Source organism: Stegodyphus dumicola, chromosome X1 (assembly GCF_044657685.1).
Source record: "Stegodyphus dumicola isolate Sdum_Otavi_A_Nest chromosome X1, ASM4465768v1".
Lineage (NCBI taxonomy): Eukaryota > Metazoa > Arthropoda > Arachnida > Araneae > Eresidae > Stegodyphus > Stegodyphus dumicola.
The window spans coordinates 261,178,440-261,193,980 of record NC_140780.1 but is presented as its reverse complement, the minus strand read 5'-3'; the positions used below and the strand labels follow the sequence as shown (position 1 = coordinate 261,193,980).

General features: G+C 34.4%; 1 protein-coding gene across 2 annotated transcripts in view; it reads left to right on the top strand.

Annotated features, from left to right (window-relative positions):
* LOC118184774 (uncharacterized) overlaps window positions 1–15,541 on the top strand; it is a 290,183-nt gene that overhangs the window by 224,558 nt on the left and 50,084 nt on the right. For both annotated transcript variants that reach the window (XM_085807619.1, XM_085807620.1), the window contains one exon: window positions 15,217–15,295. In XM_085807619.1, the coding sequence (XP_085663745.1) occupies window positions 15,217–15,295 (79 nt within the window). The remainder of the gene's footprint in view (window positions 1–15,216; window positions 15,296–15,541) is intronic.

Sequence of the window (15,541 nt, the reverse complement as noted above, 5' to 3'; positions counted from 1 at the left end):
TTGGAATGACTAAAATTATTCAACAATACTTTTACAAAAGATTATGCTCCAAGAAGGATTTATATTTTACTGTATTTGAAAGACCTTTCCTTTTACTCATTTGTTTAATTTAAATTATAAATTTACCCAGAAGCATGAATTGGCAAAAGAACTTAAACCAGCAGAATGCCATTACAGAATAATTGTTTTTACAGTGTTATAAAAGTTACTTTTTAATAAGTTGAATTTTCTTGTGAACTTCTGATGTACAGTAGAACCTCACTTAATGAGCATAATTTGCTCCTAAATCTTACTTGTAATGTGAAACAATATTTTGCCTAGAAATCAATGTAAAATAGGATAATGCACTTCATTCCAAAAAATATACTCAATAAAAAAGGATATACTATAAATAATAAGGTTGCTTATTATTTATAGTATATCCTTTTTTGAAAGAAATTTGCGTAATGACATTTGGTTTTGCTTATGCTTCAAAATTTGGCAAAGATGAGACCCAGCATTATTGTTAAATAAATTTGTAGCTAACATAGCTTTTGCCTTTTTAGGATGCTGCTGCTCAACATATGATGCATCAGTTTTCCATGCTTTCAGTGTCTCTCTTATATCACCTAAAGGTTGTTCCTTTTCTGATACTATTATATCCTCCTCCCCAGGCAAAATCTTCTTCAGAATTTCTTCCTTTGATACAGATTGCAGCTATGTAAGTTCTTTGATGGTCATCTGCTAGCTGTGTCATTGCTGTCCACCACTAGCTTAATCCTGGCCAGAGATACAATCTAGTCATTTATAGGCTCCACAGGCACTTTCTCAAATCCATTGCAGTCATTTTTGACAACGTTGTCAGGCCAGACTTTCTTCCATGTGAAAATAGGGGTTTCCTTTTTGATTCCCTTCCATGCCTTGTCAATCATCTTGAAGCAGTGAATGATGTGAAAATGGGCTTTCCAAAACTGAGTGAGATTGGTTCTTTCTGTTACCTGAAAGCAACGTTTTATTGATCCAATCTGTAAAAAGGTCTCATGCCACCTAAGCCTTTTAGTTGGAACTTCATGTGAGCTGTAGCCTGCTTTTTTTTTGGACTTCTTGAGTTTTTGAGCTGCCTAACCAGGATAGTGGTTAGCAACGCTGATTGCTGTACTGAAGGGTGTGGATTCGAATCCCAAAGAAGGCATAGATGTTTGTAAATGTATGTGTCTGTGCTGCGTGGGAGCACTCTTAATATGTGGTGAGTCGAAAGTCCTCTCACGAGGTTGCTGGTAGGGAAAGAGGGTGGGAGACCCTCGGACCCGTTCTTCCCAGGGTGCTCTGCTTCAAAATTGGGAGCAGAACTGAGCAAAGTCTTACTGTCACCTGTATAGTGCCCAAGGCTTTTGCCAATGACAGGCACAATCTTGACACCTTGCCACGATGAATTATGTTGGCCTTCTCTGATATAAGAAACCTGATCTGATGTTACTGTCGATTGGGTGGGATAAGCCACAAGCGCAAAGCAAAACACAATAGTTCTTGAAGGTGCATGTGACAGCAACAACAGTCTGAGACAGTCTTTCATTGGCTTGTAGCGCTTGCAGTTCCTTCTCCTCTGCTCTAATATAACTTTACTTTGGTATCTTTTTTCAGAAAAGGCCTGTCTCATCACAATTAAAAAAAACTGTGGCAGATAATCTTCGAGAATTCAAAAGCGTATCCAATGCTGTCAATCAAAGTTGTAATCCTAGCAAATATTAGCAAATTTGTATCAAGCATAGCCAGTTTCCATTTCATTTGTAGTAGTCTAACATAAATCAAGAAGATAAAGGCACGGAGGTAAGCATTGAATCAAAAGTTTAACTTGCCGGTCATATGCACCATATACACTGCTCAAAAGAAAAAAATGGGACAGTTCTTTATCTCCCGTTCTACTGGGCTGATTCACGAAATTCAAATTGCGTTCTTCATGTCTTTATGTTCAAGTGCGACTTCGGATGTATATTAGATTTACAGTTTAGAATACTGTTGCAATTCTCAGGGCTACAACGTGCAGGCTACAAATTAAATAATCACAGTGGGGATTATTAATATAAAGATTTAATATGGATATCTCACACAAGCTGAAAACGTTACATTACTCTAACTAGTGCATACATATAACGGAGTGAAAAGGGAATTTCCCCGCTTACTTCGCAGTTAAAGAAAAAAATAAGAATAATAAAAAATAGTCCAATCAAATGTGGCGCTCCTTCTGTCGACTTTGCACAGCCGTTACGTAATCGTCTGTCTGCAGCTGCCGTCTCCAACATTCTCCCCCTCTTTGAGTCAACTTCAGCTTGGGTCAAAGACATACAGTACCTGGTCGAAGAGATCCAATTTCTAAGGCACCTTGATCACACGTCTAAATCTTGACACTTTAGCACCTTGCAGGATGTTACTAGAGTCATTTGAAGAGTCATTAGAATCTGAATGCTCATCACTAGAAATAGAAGAAATGGGATTAGTAAAGGAGTTATCGTGTATGGGATCAGTGTGTGTGTCCGTTAACTGCACTTCCAATGAAAAGACTCGCTGAATGGGACGAAGCAGCGTACCAGCTTGAGTCTTCAGTTCTACAGTTCTCACCTTGCCATCTTTCCCAGGAATTAGTCGAATGACCTTAGCTAAAGCCCAATGCATCCGTTTTTTTATTTCATCTCCTATTAGGACAATTTCACCCAGCCGTAGCTCTGACGATGGATCCTTCTTATTTTGAACCAGAAGGCCTAAATATTCTTTCCTAATTCTATGCCTTAAATCATTAAGCAGTTCTTGACGATGTCTAGTCCTTTTTTGAAGACCTTTCGAATCGCAGAAATCAACATCAGGAATACCTAAACTACGATTCTCGATGAGAAACATGGCTGGGGAAAGTGGGATTAAATCATCCGGATTTTCCGACATATAGGTAAGAGGTCTAGAGTTAATTATTGACTCGCACAATACTGTGTACAACTCCTCGGTTGTAAGAACCGTGTTACTGAGTGTCCTTCTCAACTGTTCCTTTACTACACAAACTAACCTCTCCCACCAGCCTCTTGAAATCATATTTGCCGGGTTTAAATCACCTGGAAGATGGCGCCAACACTGAGAAGGAATCAGACTGTTTATTTCTTTTACCCTATTCGCAACGAACACTGACCAATCACCGCAGTTCTTAAACCACCATAGTGCTACCATAGAATCACTCCATGCAATAATTTTCAAATCAGGCAAATCTAAGGCAGTGTATACTGAGTGAACCAGTCTCGCACCAATGCAACAGGCCATCAATTCTAACCGGGGTATTGTCAGAGAACGGCACTACCCTGGATTTGTCTCTGATCAATCGAATTTTGACTCCCACTGCCATTACAGTTCTAATGTAGACACATGCACCATAGGAGCTCTTACATGCATCAACAAATAGATGTAGCTCTGAATTCTCATTTATCTCTACATATCGCGGAATACTAATTTGCTCAAGATATTTAATTTCATAGTGCAAGCTTCCTATAATAGTAACTTAGGTAACAAGGTAGTTGGACACAAAAAACCCTGCAGATCAAAAATTTTATGTACCTTAGCCAAAATATTACGTTTACTTATATCATTATCCATTGAATAATTAAGATTACATTTTAATGTATCGTTATCCAAATCCCATAAGATTCCGAGAAGATAAGTTATACCTGAACTACGGGAAATACAATGACCTGGAACATTACTTTCCCAACCCCGTAGGTTAAAACATCCCCGAGCCATTACTTCTGTAGCTATAACTATAAAATTTTCTTGCTGTCTGATGTTGTGAACACCAATGACACAATTGTCAACATAAAACGAATGCTTTAATTTTTAGGTCACATCGCCAAACTCGGCAGGGGAATTATCCAAGAGATGCTCTATCGATGCAGAGATTTGGAACGGAGACGAACAAACTCCGAACACCACTCTGCAGTGTCTGTAAATCATAGTTTTTTCTAGAGTTATAAGAAAAAAACCTCAATCTTGGTGTTCTGGGATAATACTCAGCTGAAGAAATGCTTTTTCTATGTCCTATGATAAAACAACAGATACAATCTAAACCTGTCAATTATATCAGGTATGAGTTCAATTAAGTTCGGCCCTGTATTTAAACAGTCATTTAGGGATGGTTGATTTCTCTCTCGGGCTGAAGCGTCAAACACCTTCCTTACCTTCATTGTCTGGCTAGTATGCCTTATAATAGGTGTATGGGGCAAATAATAACTCAAATTATCAATTTCAGTTTCAGGAACCTTTTCTATTATTTTTAGGTCTTCCCATTGCTTAAAAACTACCTTATAGTCATCTAACTAATTTTCCTCATAAATTCGTTGACACATTCTTTGATGCCTTTTAAAAGTCATAGATTTATTGTTAGGTAACAGAATTTCAGATTTAAAGGGTAGTGGCAATTCATATCGGCCATCAGGAAGAACATTTAAAATTGCTTAACGTTGTCAGAGTGAGCAAGTTTATGTTTAACATCTTCAGTTGAGTCTGTTATGCCAATGGCATCTAAATTCCAGAGTTCGGTTGCGCTAAGATTAGCACAATACAGCGAAACTACATTATTGCACAAATTATTTTCTAATAATTTTCTAGTATTTCCGAGTTCAGTTTCAGAGAACTGCCAGTAATAATGTCCCCAATGGCATCTGCTCCTAAAAGCAATTCAATGTCATATTCTTTAGCTTGTAAATCAGACAAGGTAATATACCTTTCTTTTAATTCTTTTAGGGTATTGTTATCAACTACTTTTGGAACACATCCACATATTTTGTTTTGAGAAAGTACTTCAAAGTTATGGTCATAAGTGCCCTCAAAATTTTTAAATTAATGGGAATCATTTTAAATTAATCAAACACTAAATGGGAATGAGAACTTGTCTCTCCCCCCCCCCGCGCGCAAACAAACCGTGTATAATGGTTTGTTTCGATTTAGGACACAGTTGCAAAAACGCGATAACCCTTTCTGAGAGATAAGATTTCTGAGAACCACTGTCCAAAATCGTACGAACTGTAAGTTGTCTACCCTCAAATACTATTTTTAAAACAAGTGTTTGCAAATACACATTTTCATTACCAGTTGACTGATTAGACAAGACATTGCTTGAAATAACAGTACTGTCAGTTTCATTTGGCTTTACAGGTTCGCCATTTGAGCACATAATAGTATAGTGAAATTTATCACAAGTTATTTATTTTACTTTATTTTTGCATGCCCGTGAATTATGTCCAACTCGTAGGCAGCGAAAACAGATGCGCTTTTGTACCAAAAGCTTTCATTTATCTTCTAAAGACATTTTGCGAGCAGAAAAACATTCGGCAGAATTGTGGGATTTCTCACAAAAAATACAACGTAAATTTCGCCTACCTGTATTGTCTTGAACATTTACCAAGGCAGCAGCTGTAGAGCAACCTGGATCGTCACAATGGGGACGCGAATGTGCAGAACGTGAAGCTCCCAACCCGGTACGAGCGAGCTTAACCATTTCCTCACTTTGCACTTCGTTTCGAAGTAAGCACAAAAGTTTATCCAAAAAACACGCACTATCTTGCTGTGATGCAGTATCTTCCATCGAGCGGCTTCTTTCCCACACACGAAGAACAGCTAAATCTACTTTAATCCTATCAGCAGCATTTTTCATTACTATGGAAAGTAGATCCCGTACATAAATCTGAACCAAAAGTTCATCTCTCCCAAAGCATTCTTTAAGTTGTGCAATCACCTTTGAATAGTTTTCTTTAGTTGGCGGAAAACTTGTTACCAGTCTTGACACTTTAGAATTTGCTACCACACAGTGTAAAAGATATTGAAATTTGTCTTCATCGACTTGAAGTGTACGTGTGAATTTTTTCAAACTGGGACCAAAAAGCAAGAAAGTCTTTTGGTTCTCCACTAAATTTCCTCAATTCAAGTTTCAGAAGCTTGAATTTCCCTTTTTGCTCAGTTGTTGTTCCTTCCGTAACCGAATTTTCCTTCTTTGAATTTTCTAACAGCGAACAAATTAAGCAGAACTTGTCTCGGTATTCTTCTGCTTTAAAAAAATCTTCGGAATATTCATCTTGAAGGGCATCATCACTTAGCAACAAATTCGAAAGTTCTTCTTGAGTTGTTTCCAAACGTGTGAATTTGTCTTGAATCTGTTTAAACAACATACTGACTTCGTCACTTATTAAACTTTTGTTTTCGATTTTTTGAACTATATCGTTGCAGCATACCGTAACCGCTGTTCTCAGCAACGTTCGTTTTGCTTTCAAAACTTTTATATCCATATTTCATCAAAAATATAAAGTAGCGGATGCTAGATTTAATACGTTGCAATTCTCAGGGCTACAACGTGCAGGTTACTAATTAAATAATCACAGCAGGGATTATTTATATAAAGATTTAATATGGATATCTCACACAAGCTGAAAACGTTACATTACTCTAACTAGTGCATACATATAATGGAGTGAAAAGGGAATTTCCCCGCTTAGTCCGCAGTTAAAGAAAAGAATAAGAATAATAAAAAATAGTCCAATCAAATGCGGCGCTCCTTCTGTCGACTTTGCACAGCCGTTACGTAATCGTCTGTCTGCATCCACCGTCTCCAACAAATACTTTGTAACCCAGACTACGGTGCATTTGAAAAATGCATATATTAAAAGAGAAAATACAGTAAAGCACACTTAACACGCCTTTCAATGTTCCATTCAGAAAAGATGTATAAATAAGTGAGATGTATTATAACTGACATTTTAATTTAGGATGACTTGCATACACTGCTTTAAACAGTTTTATCATTGTGTCCATTGCTTTACACAATTTTATCATCCCACATTTGGTTTCTTAAATTGTTATTCATATTTTATTTTTGAAATCACACGTGAACTGCCGATGATCAAATATAAAAAAAGCGCGAGATTCCAAGAAAACATTCGTATGTATCGTATCGATAGTAAACCATAGAGCATAGTGCTGAACGAATAAGTAGTAGCAAGTAGAGCTCCTAAAATCCAGGCTGGCGCATCAAGCGATGCCGAGATATGAGCCAAAGAAAGTCTTGTATGAGCACTCACTTAGCGCAACCAGAGTGTTGTATCCCAGTATCCTTCGCACTGCTTTAGCGCAACTGCCGAGAGGGGGAAAAGTAATTGATGCGTCAACTCGGTTTTTAGGAGCCATAGTAGCAAGTACCTGGAGTACGAAAAAAAAAAAAGCGTGATTCGTTTACTTATAGCGTGGTTTGGCAACACCGAGTGAGTGGGGTCGAAGGTCACATTTCATTACCACTTATCACGAGTATAGCACGTTGCACAGTATTTTGTTTTCGTATTTTGTCTTTCATCTTCGATAACGTTGATGAAACATCGCCGGAGTTTTACTGCTGAGTTAAACTCAAGGTAGTTGACAAAGATGGAAATAGAGAAGCGGGCCGTTATTGGTTTATATCCTAGTATTCGGTGCACACGGGATTTGGCTACTTTTGGCGACTTTATGATGAGCAGTGAAAACGGGAGATATACGATGAGTAGTTAACGGGTCATTCAAAGAAAATATATAGTTAAACATAGTATATAGTATATATATTATGTGTGTATATACATCTACTATGTGTGTATATTATATATATAGACGTTCTTTGGATCATTTTTGGTGTTGGCGATAATTTTCAAAGTCGCGCTAAGGCTGCATCGTATACTAGGATTTTACCCTGTTATTTTGAAGTGGACGAGAAAGCAGTGAGAAATTGGCGCAAACAAAAGGATGTGTTTAAAAAGCATGGGAATATTGCCGTATTAAAAAAACGTAATTTCGGACGTATAGTCCGCGGACTATCCGGTGGTGCGGACTATCTGACGATTTTTGAAATTTTTTTTATATAAAATCGTGTCTGCGGACTATACGATGGTGCGGACTATACGTGCGAAATTACGGTATATTAAAAATCATCTAAATTTTCAAAACATTTTGGGATTTCTAAAAATCATTTTAAATAAAGTTATCGCCTTCCATTTCATAAAGGCCTACAAATGGCAAAGCGGTAAAGTCACTGAACAATGGTAGTTCACTCCTGGGTTTGAATCCCAGTAAACGGGCTGGTTGCATAGGCACATTCGTGGATTTTCTCAGGTGTAACGTGTATGCCAGCTAGTTTCCCTTAGAAAGCTCTTCACAAAGGCATCTTTTCTTTTAGGCAGATAGCCCTGCTTTGCCGTATCTTAATAATACAATTCAGCCCATTTCGTCAGTATTTAAGGCAGAGCCTCTATCAATCTTTAGAGGTTAGTATTTTGAAGGTATGAGATGAAAAGAAAGGCTGGTTTCATCATGAGGTTTTGGTTAATGTAATTATGGTAAAGCAACTAGGGCTATCTGCTTAAGGGGAGGGATGCCTTCGTGGAGGATTTTCTAACGGAAACTGGTTCGTATACACATTACACATGGGGAAAACCACCAAAACGCCCATACAGCCAGCCTGTTCGCGGGATTCGAACCTCGGACCGAACTACCAGTCTAAAACTGAACCATATAGTCTAAAACCAGTCGCTCTTCATTTTAATCTGCTATGATATCGTTTTTGTCTTTTCTGTTAACACAAGCTGAATTGATGGTTATTTGCTGGTGTACACGTCCAAGTGTTTTCTCCTTGAACACCTAAATTCTTTAAAGTATCCTGAAAGTATATTCAAAAGCATCCAACCTTTTCAAACATCTTGGTATGTCTGACAGCCAAATTTGCCTTCAAATTTTTGCTTACTTTTCTCCCTCATTTTCTTCTTTCCTTCTACATTTCTTTTCAGTGCTCACCACAAGAAAATTAAGATTTTTCGATTGTTACACTTCCATAAATGTTGCATTCTTGGCAATTTTTTAAACATATTTATTGCATCAACTGTGTTTCAGTTGAAGACAGCTTTTCATTTTCTAGACATTTTACGGTTTAAAATGACGGTTTAGATGGTATAAAATGTTTATAAACGAAGTATAGAGCAAAGTCCAAAGGATAAATATTTTAATTAAAAGATATTTTCCTAAATGACAAGGAAATAAAACGGTCCAGCAGTGTTTATACTGTACCACCGAGTGACCCGATTCTTATATTGGCTGAAACAATCTAAATCATATTAAAGATCATGTTTTTTTATACAATCTATAATGCGAGAGAAAAATTAGCTTCTTGAAACATTCTTTGTATGAGAATTAATATAAAAATTTATATACAGTCAAAAGTCGTTAATCCGGACTCGTCGGGACTTCGGCGATTCCGGATTATCAATTTTTCCGGATTATAGATCATCAGTTTAAATCTAGTAAGATGGCATGCAGAAATTATAAAATTAAAAATATGAAACCGTAATTTATGAAATAAAGAACAATTATGATCTAAAGGGTATCAAAATTTACAAAAAAAAAAAAAAAAAAAGCTTAATATTTATTTGTTTACTTTATTAAACATTTCTTTCAATGTAAGTTGTTTCGTTTTTTATTTGATTTAAATCATATTAAAGACGAAGTACATCGAGATGAAATAATACATTTAGTAAGGAATTATAAGCCAAATAAAATAAAAACATCTTCCCTGAAGATAAGGAGAGTGCTGACAGATCAACTTCCAATTCATTGCGCGCTGCGGCGTTAAAGATAAACAAACGTTAAAGTTTAGATAAACAAAGGATATGCCTTTATCCATTTTTTGCAGCAATTCCACTTTTTGTTTGATGGACATCGGAAAATGCATTCGCTTTGTAGATCCTTTGATAGCTCCAGAATCGGAAATTCTTTTTGACATAATTGAAAGTTCAAGCTTACTTTTATAAAATTGCTCTAACAGTCTGCAAAAAATAATAAGCCGGATCCAATTAGAAGATTAAGGAACAGCGCAATCTGCAACATTAACTGAATTAGATAATTTTAGCTTAGCTTATACCGTCCGTTATACATTAAACGTGCATTCGTAAACGTATTTTGCGCACACGCCTATTCGCAGCCATAAAGGTCTTACACGCATGCGTCAACGTGACGCATGTGCAGAAAGTTTGTAGCTTTGAGGTCGGGATTATAGATCATTGCGGATTATGGGTGTCCGAATTAACGACTTTTGACTGTATATGTATTTAAAGCTGGGACTTGAACCAAACTGTCAAAATTTTAAAGTTTACATGGTGGTTATAATTAAAGTTCCACTTTGAAATGGAAAACTACCGGACCAAATGTTATCAAACTTGGGAATCGTGTAAAAGAGGTTTTGGGAATTTATTTTCCCTGTGAAAAAAAAAAAAAAAGAGTTCAAAAACTCACCACCAGGGAAAAAATGGCACTGTATGTGATATTGTTAAATGAAATAAGACATGAAAATATCGGTTTAAAATGTGCTTAATCCTTTCCGAAACGTGTTACAAAGCATGTTCAATGTAGTGTTCAGCATTTTCCGAAGGCAAGTTAAATCCTGTTACTGCATTCTCGACAGCAGCTCTTAGCATATCAGGAGGAATGTTACTGGCATGTCGGTGTATCACATTTTTCATTTCTGCCAAATTGTTTAGATTATCACCATAAACAGTGCTTTTGAGATAACCCCATAGCCAAAAGTCACAGAGGTTGAGGTCTGGTTGGTTATCGAAATATTTAATTTGACTTATCTTCTAAGTCCTAGTTCCGACAACAATTCCGTCAAAAATTCCGAATTTCTTAAGCTAAAGTAAAAGATTTAGTATATATTCACTGTATGTTAATAAAGTAATCAGAGTGTAATAAAAATAGATTATAGAATTTACGCTGATGCAACTTTTTGTCTGACTGCACAACATGTAATGGAAGAGAAGGCTTGTAGAGATCTGTCTTTGACATGCCTCTAAAAGTAGATGTCATACTCCTTTTGTCTCTTCAATGTCAAGAAACTTTCCTCTGAGAGGCAACTTTAGTTTTTGCGAAAGAAACAAATCACAAGAAGAATTTGAAGAACATGCAGGAGGATTGAGTACACATACTTATTTTCGGAACACAAGCGGTTCTCCGATTGGTTATTGAATAATGAAAAGATGCATTGTCATGTAATACAAAACATTTATAATACGTTTTCTGACTGAATAACATAAAAGTCATCTGCTTAATTCACAGCCATTTACAAATCAACTACTCGGGCAATAGCAGAATCGTTTTGATACCTGAGCTTGTAAGACAAACCTAATATCACTGAATTTAAACACTTCTTTAATCTTCCGAGAAAATTCCTTCTTTAGCTCATATTCCAAGAATATTAAGTGAATACAATTATTGCAAAAGAAATTGAATATTCATTTGAACTACGGCTTGGTAGTTTACTAACGAGTTAACAAAACTTTAATTCTGCCTTTTGGTTCTGAGAATACAACAATATTGTAAATATTTACAAATAAAATATTAAATTGGAGATTTAATTGGAGCCTTACCAGTTGCCTAGCATTTGAAGATTGTTAAATACTAATTGTTTGTTGCGAAGTCTAACCCAGGCTGCGTGGTTGGTTTTCGTAGTTTCCTAGGTTCTCTTTACAAAGGTCCTCTATGAAAGCATCTTTACCAAATAGCTTCCATGTTCTTTCTATGTTCAAATAACCAACTAGCCTAGTTTAAGCGCGATTTTCAAGTGAAGTTACTAGCGAAACCCGAATACTCATTAAAAATCATGTAGCTTGCCAATCAGGAGTAACATGAAAGATACGGCATCAATAATTAAATTGCTGTTACGGTACACCGTTTCAAAACTGAGATGGTCTTTTCTTAATTAAATAGAATTGATTTGTAACTTCTACTAGAGCTGATGGTAAGAATTGAAGTGCAAATAAATAATAGCTTGTGCAATCTTGATTAATATAAAATTAGAAATATTTGCATAGAAAAATATTTGCATTCAGACAGAAATGTTTTTGAAATATTTGCAATTACTTTATAAGAAGGATTTATTAATAACCATAATAATTACTTATTGCTGATGATTAGAATTCTGTTCTTGACAATTACATTCTAAATTAGAATTTTAAGGATATAATGAAAATACGCTACGCACAAAAATACATTTTAGGATAAAAAAATTAGTCGATTTTTTTTATGTTTAAAAACTTCTTAAATTCATTTAATAAACATCGTACCCTCGTTGGTAATTGAATCTAGAATGTTGAGTGTCATTTATATAATTATTCTTACTTGTCCACAGAACCTGCTGACTTATTGAGGCATTAAGTAGCTGCAGATAATTTCTACATAACCATTGAAGTTCCATTAATTCGGTCTCTAGAGGGTTGTATGTTTATATCATAATTTGACTTTTATAAGAATGATTATTCTTAATCTTATGTTTCTATAAAAATATACTGTGCTTTAAAAATACGGATGATAGTATCAGCTGCTCTTTCAGCCACTTCATAAGCAACAGCTGGTTTAGAAATAAATTATGTAGTTAATGTCATAAAATATTTTCATTAAATTCAAATAAACATCAAATGAAAGTTCTCAGTTTTAGACAATTCGATTTAAACGAAGTTAAAGTAAAGTAGCAGACGATAAAACACCGAAGATAAAAATTTACTTTACAAATATTTTTTTAAAAAAAGGAAGAAAGCAAGAAATTTTTTAAAAAGTTAAAAATTTGAATAATATGATCTATAATTTAAAAAAGAATAATTTTTCACATAGTATTAATAAATATGTATTACGTATCATTGAGGGAAAAAATTTCACATAATTAATTCTCTGTAAAAATTTATTTGAAATTTAAGGTTAAAAATAGCTGTGGCAATTCACTGTAACAAAAATCCATAAACCACATTTAGCGTTATTATCTCTCAAAAAAAAGATGCCAAATTTCGAAACGCGAAAATATATGAATTCATGTATATCTTAATAATTTTGAATAAAAAACTAATTTTTTACAGGTAGGCTTAGAAATACACCTACTTTAAGATGATGGTAAAAATTTTATAGGTTATAATTCAAAATTTTTTTTGAAAAATTTATAAAAATTATTTAAAAATAGAAATTTAAAAAATAAAACATAAAATATGGGTGAATTTTATTTGCAATTAACCTAAATTTTGAAATGTGAAAGTAAAAATCAAAAAATACATTTGTAATTGATAATCATATAGAAGAAAGGTTTCCTGATACTTGCCTAGGTATTTACTTCTCAATTAACTTCTTTATATTATGTGCTTGTATATTTATCTGAACTATGGTGGAGAAGATTTGTAATTTGTTTTTACTCATGTAGACCACTAAAAGCTTTAAAAACTTTCTCGAACACCCAGAATCCAATTGTCGTAGAAATTCTAAAAGTAAATTTAACTTTGAGGAACGTGAATACCCTATTCTTTACTGCTGGGTTGCTGGGGTACTGGAATAAAAGGAAATAAGCAGGCAGACATCACAGAAAAGTCGTTTCTCACCTAGGAGTCAGTCCCTCTTGAGCTACCCATAATTATGTTTTGAAAGCTGAGAAAGATGAGCCTTTGTGTTCAAAATGCAGTACTGAACTTTCTGTATGTCATATCCTAACTGCCTGTCCATATTTTAAGGGGCTTCATTTCAAGCAATTTAATGTCTACGACTTGCCTGTTGACCAATTAATCGGGAAAGACTTCATTTCTAATCTATTTAAGTATCTAAAAGAAACAGGTTATTATTATTTAATTTAAATTGTATGGGTTATTGTATTTTAGTATATTTAAAATAAATATCATGGTTTTTTGATTTTACCTGGTTTTATATTTTATTCATGCGCTAAGTTTTAATCATCATGTTAATCTTTTTGTATTCAACAGTTCATTGGTTTTTTAATTATGTGATTGTCACTAAATATATTTGATATAACTTGTGTTCAGTGCTTTATAATAATTTTTTTGGTTTTGCTGTGGTAAATGTATTAACCAACTAACCCTTTGTATAGTCCCGATAAGGAATTTATGCAATACTAAGTCCTTGAACGATAGGCCCTGCTTTGCTAGAACAAATACATATTTCAAATTAGGACAAAAAATGTGTAAAAATCCATAATGTATTAAAAGTCCATTGTAAAAAATGGTCTGAGATACCCTCATTGGGATTTGACCTCTGGACCTTTCAGTTGGCAGGTAGAACATTCAGTGCTGACAGCTGTTTTCACGAAAGGGTTGGCAGAAAGGCCAAAGAGCTGCCACTTTGCTTGGTCTTTTTACATGGGTTTTGAACATCTAGGAAGTTTTAGAAAGCATCGTTACATTTTCCTGTTGGATGATTTTTCTAAGATGGGACAGGACAGAATAACAAAATTTAGAACGAAGAATCCATGCATTTTCAAAATTTTTATGTCTAGCTACATTTCCATAGAAGAAAACAAACATTCTTCATTGCTGCTGAACTATAACTAAACTAAATTAGCTAATGTGAAATTTGTTCATTCTTTTAAATAAAAGTGCAAGCCATGTAAATAAAGTTGCTTTGGTTCTTGTCCAATATAAGGCAACATGCACCAAACTATTTTTTTCATAGGAATATATGTATACCAGTGTTGCCGATTCAGCTCTTAAATGTTTGTTCTTGTATCTGATAATAGTGTTCTTGTTTTCAACGTAAGTATTGGCAATAAATAGTTTTTAAGTGGGTTGTTCTATTTGTTTCGTTGATTATTGAAGTAACTAAGAAATGTATTTCTTATGTTTAGAAAGTTTTTATGTTGTATGGCTGGAAATATCATGTTGGCACATTTAACTTTCTAGGGAAAATTCTTTGCCTCATGTTTTCATGCTACAGATAAAATCTGCCACTTTTCTTAAATTAATTATTAATTTCTTGCCACTCTTCTTTTTACTGCGAAGTGATCTGTGATTCTGAGATTGAAAATTTACAATATCAGAATTATGTTTTTTACTATTGGCATGAAAATTTACAATATCATAATCATGTTTTTCACCATTGGCAATGTTAGTATGAAATGGAACAGACATTTAGGCAAGGAAATTATAGTAAAAATATGCAGGGCGAGGTTTTATTCTGTTTATTTTACAGAGAGCTGTATTTACAGACCGTATTTGTGTTCTATATTTGAGTAGCAGCAAATTTGGGTGTATTTAAGCATGAAATATTTGCATGTACAATTTTGTTTTCAGTCAGTGTAAATATGGTTTGTCGTGTTATTTTTAATTTAATTCATTATGGGAGAATTTTTTGTCATTAAGATATGAATGCTTGTATATTCTATTTCAGGTGATTCTGATGTACCTCTAAATAATGATGAAGAGTTTTCAATAGATATCACTCCTTTAGATAAATCAGTGGACCACTGGTAAGTGATTTATTTACTAACTGGATTATAGCAGTATCTAATAGTGATATTTTCAAATTAGGTTGAACATTCATTCAGAGGGATATTGCTATAAATAAGTAATTTAATTGTTATTTATAAACTGTAATTTAGCGCATGTAATGTAATGTAATGTAGTAATTACTTGCATGTTCACAAATAAAGGTGTGTTAAATTGTTGAAAAACTTGCCATAAGTAAATGCATTAGCAATGCTATTATAATGAGT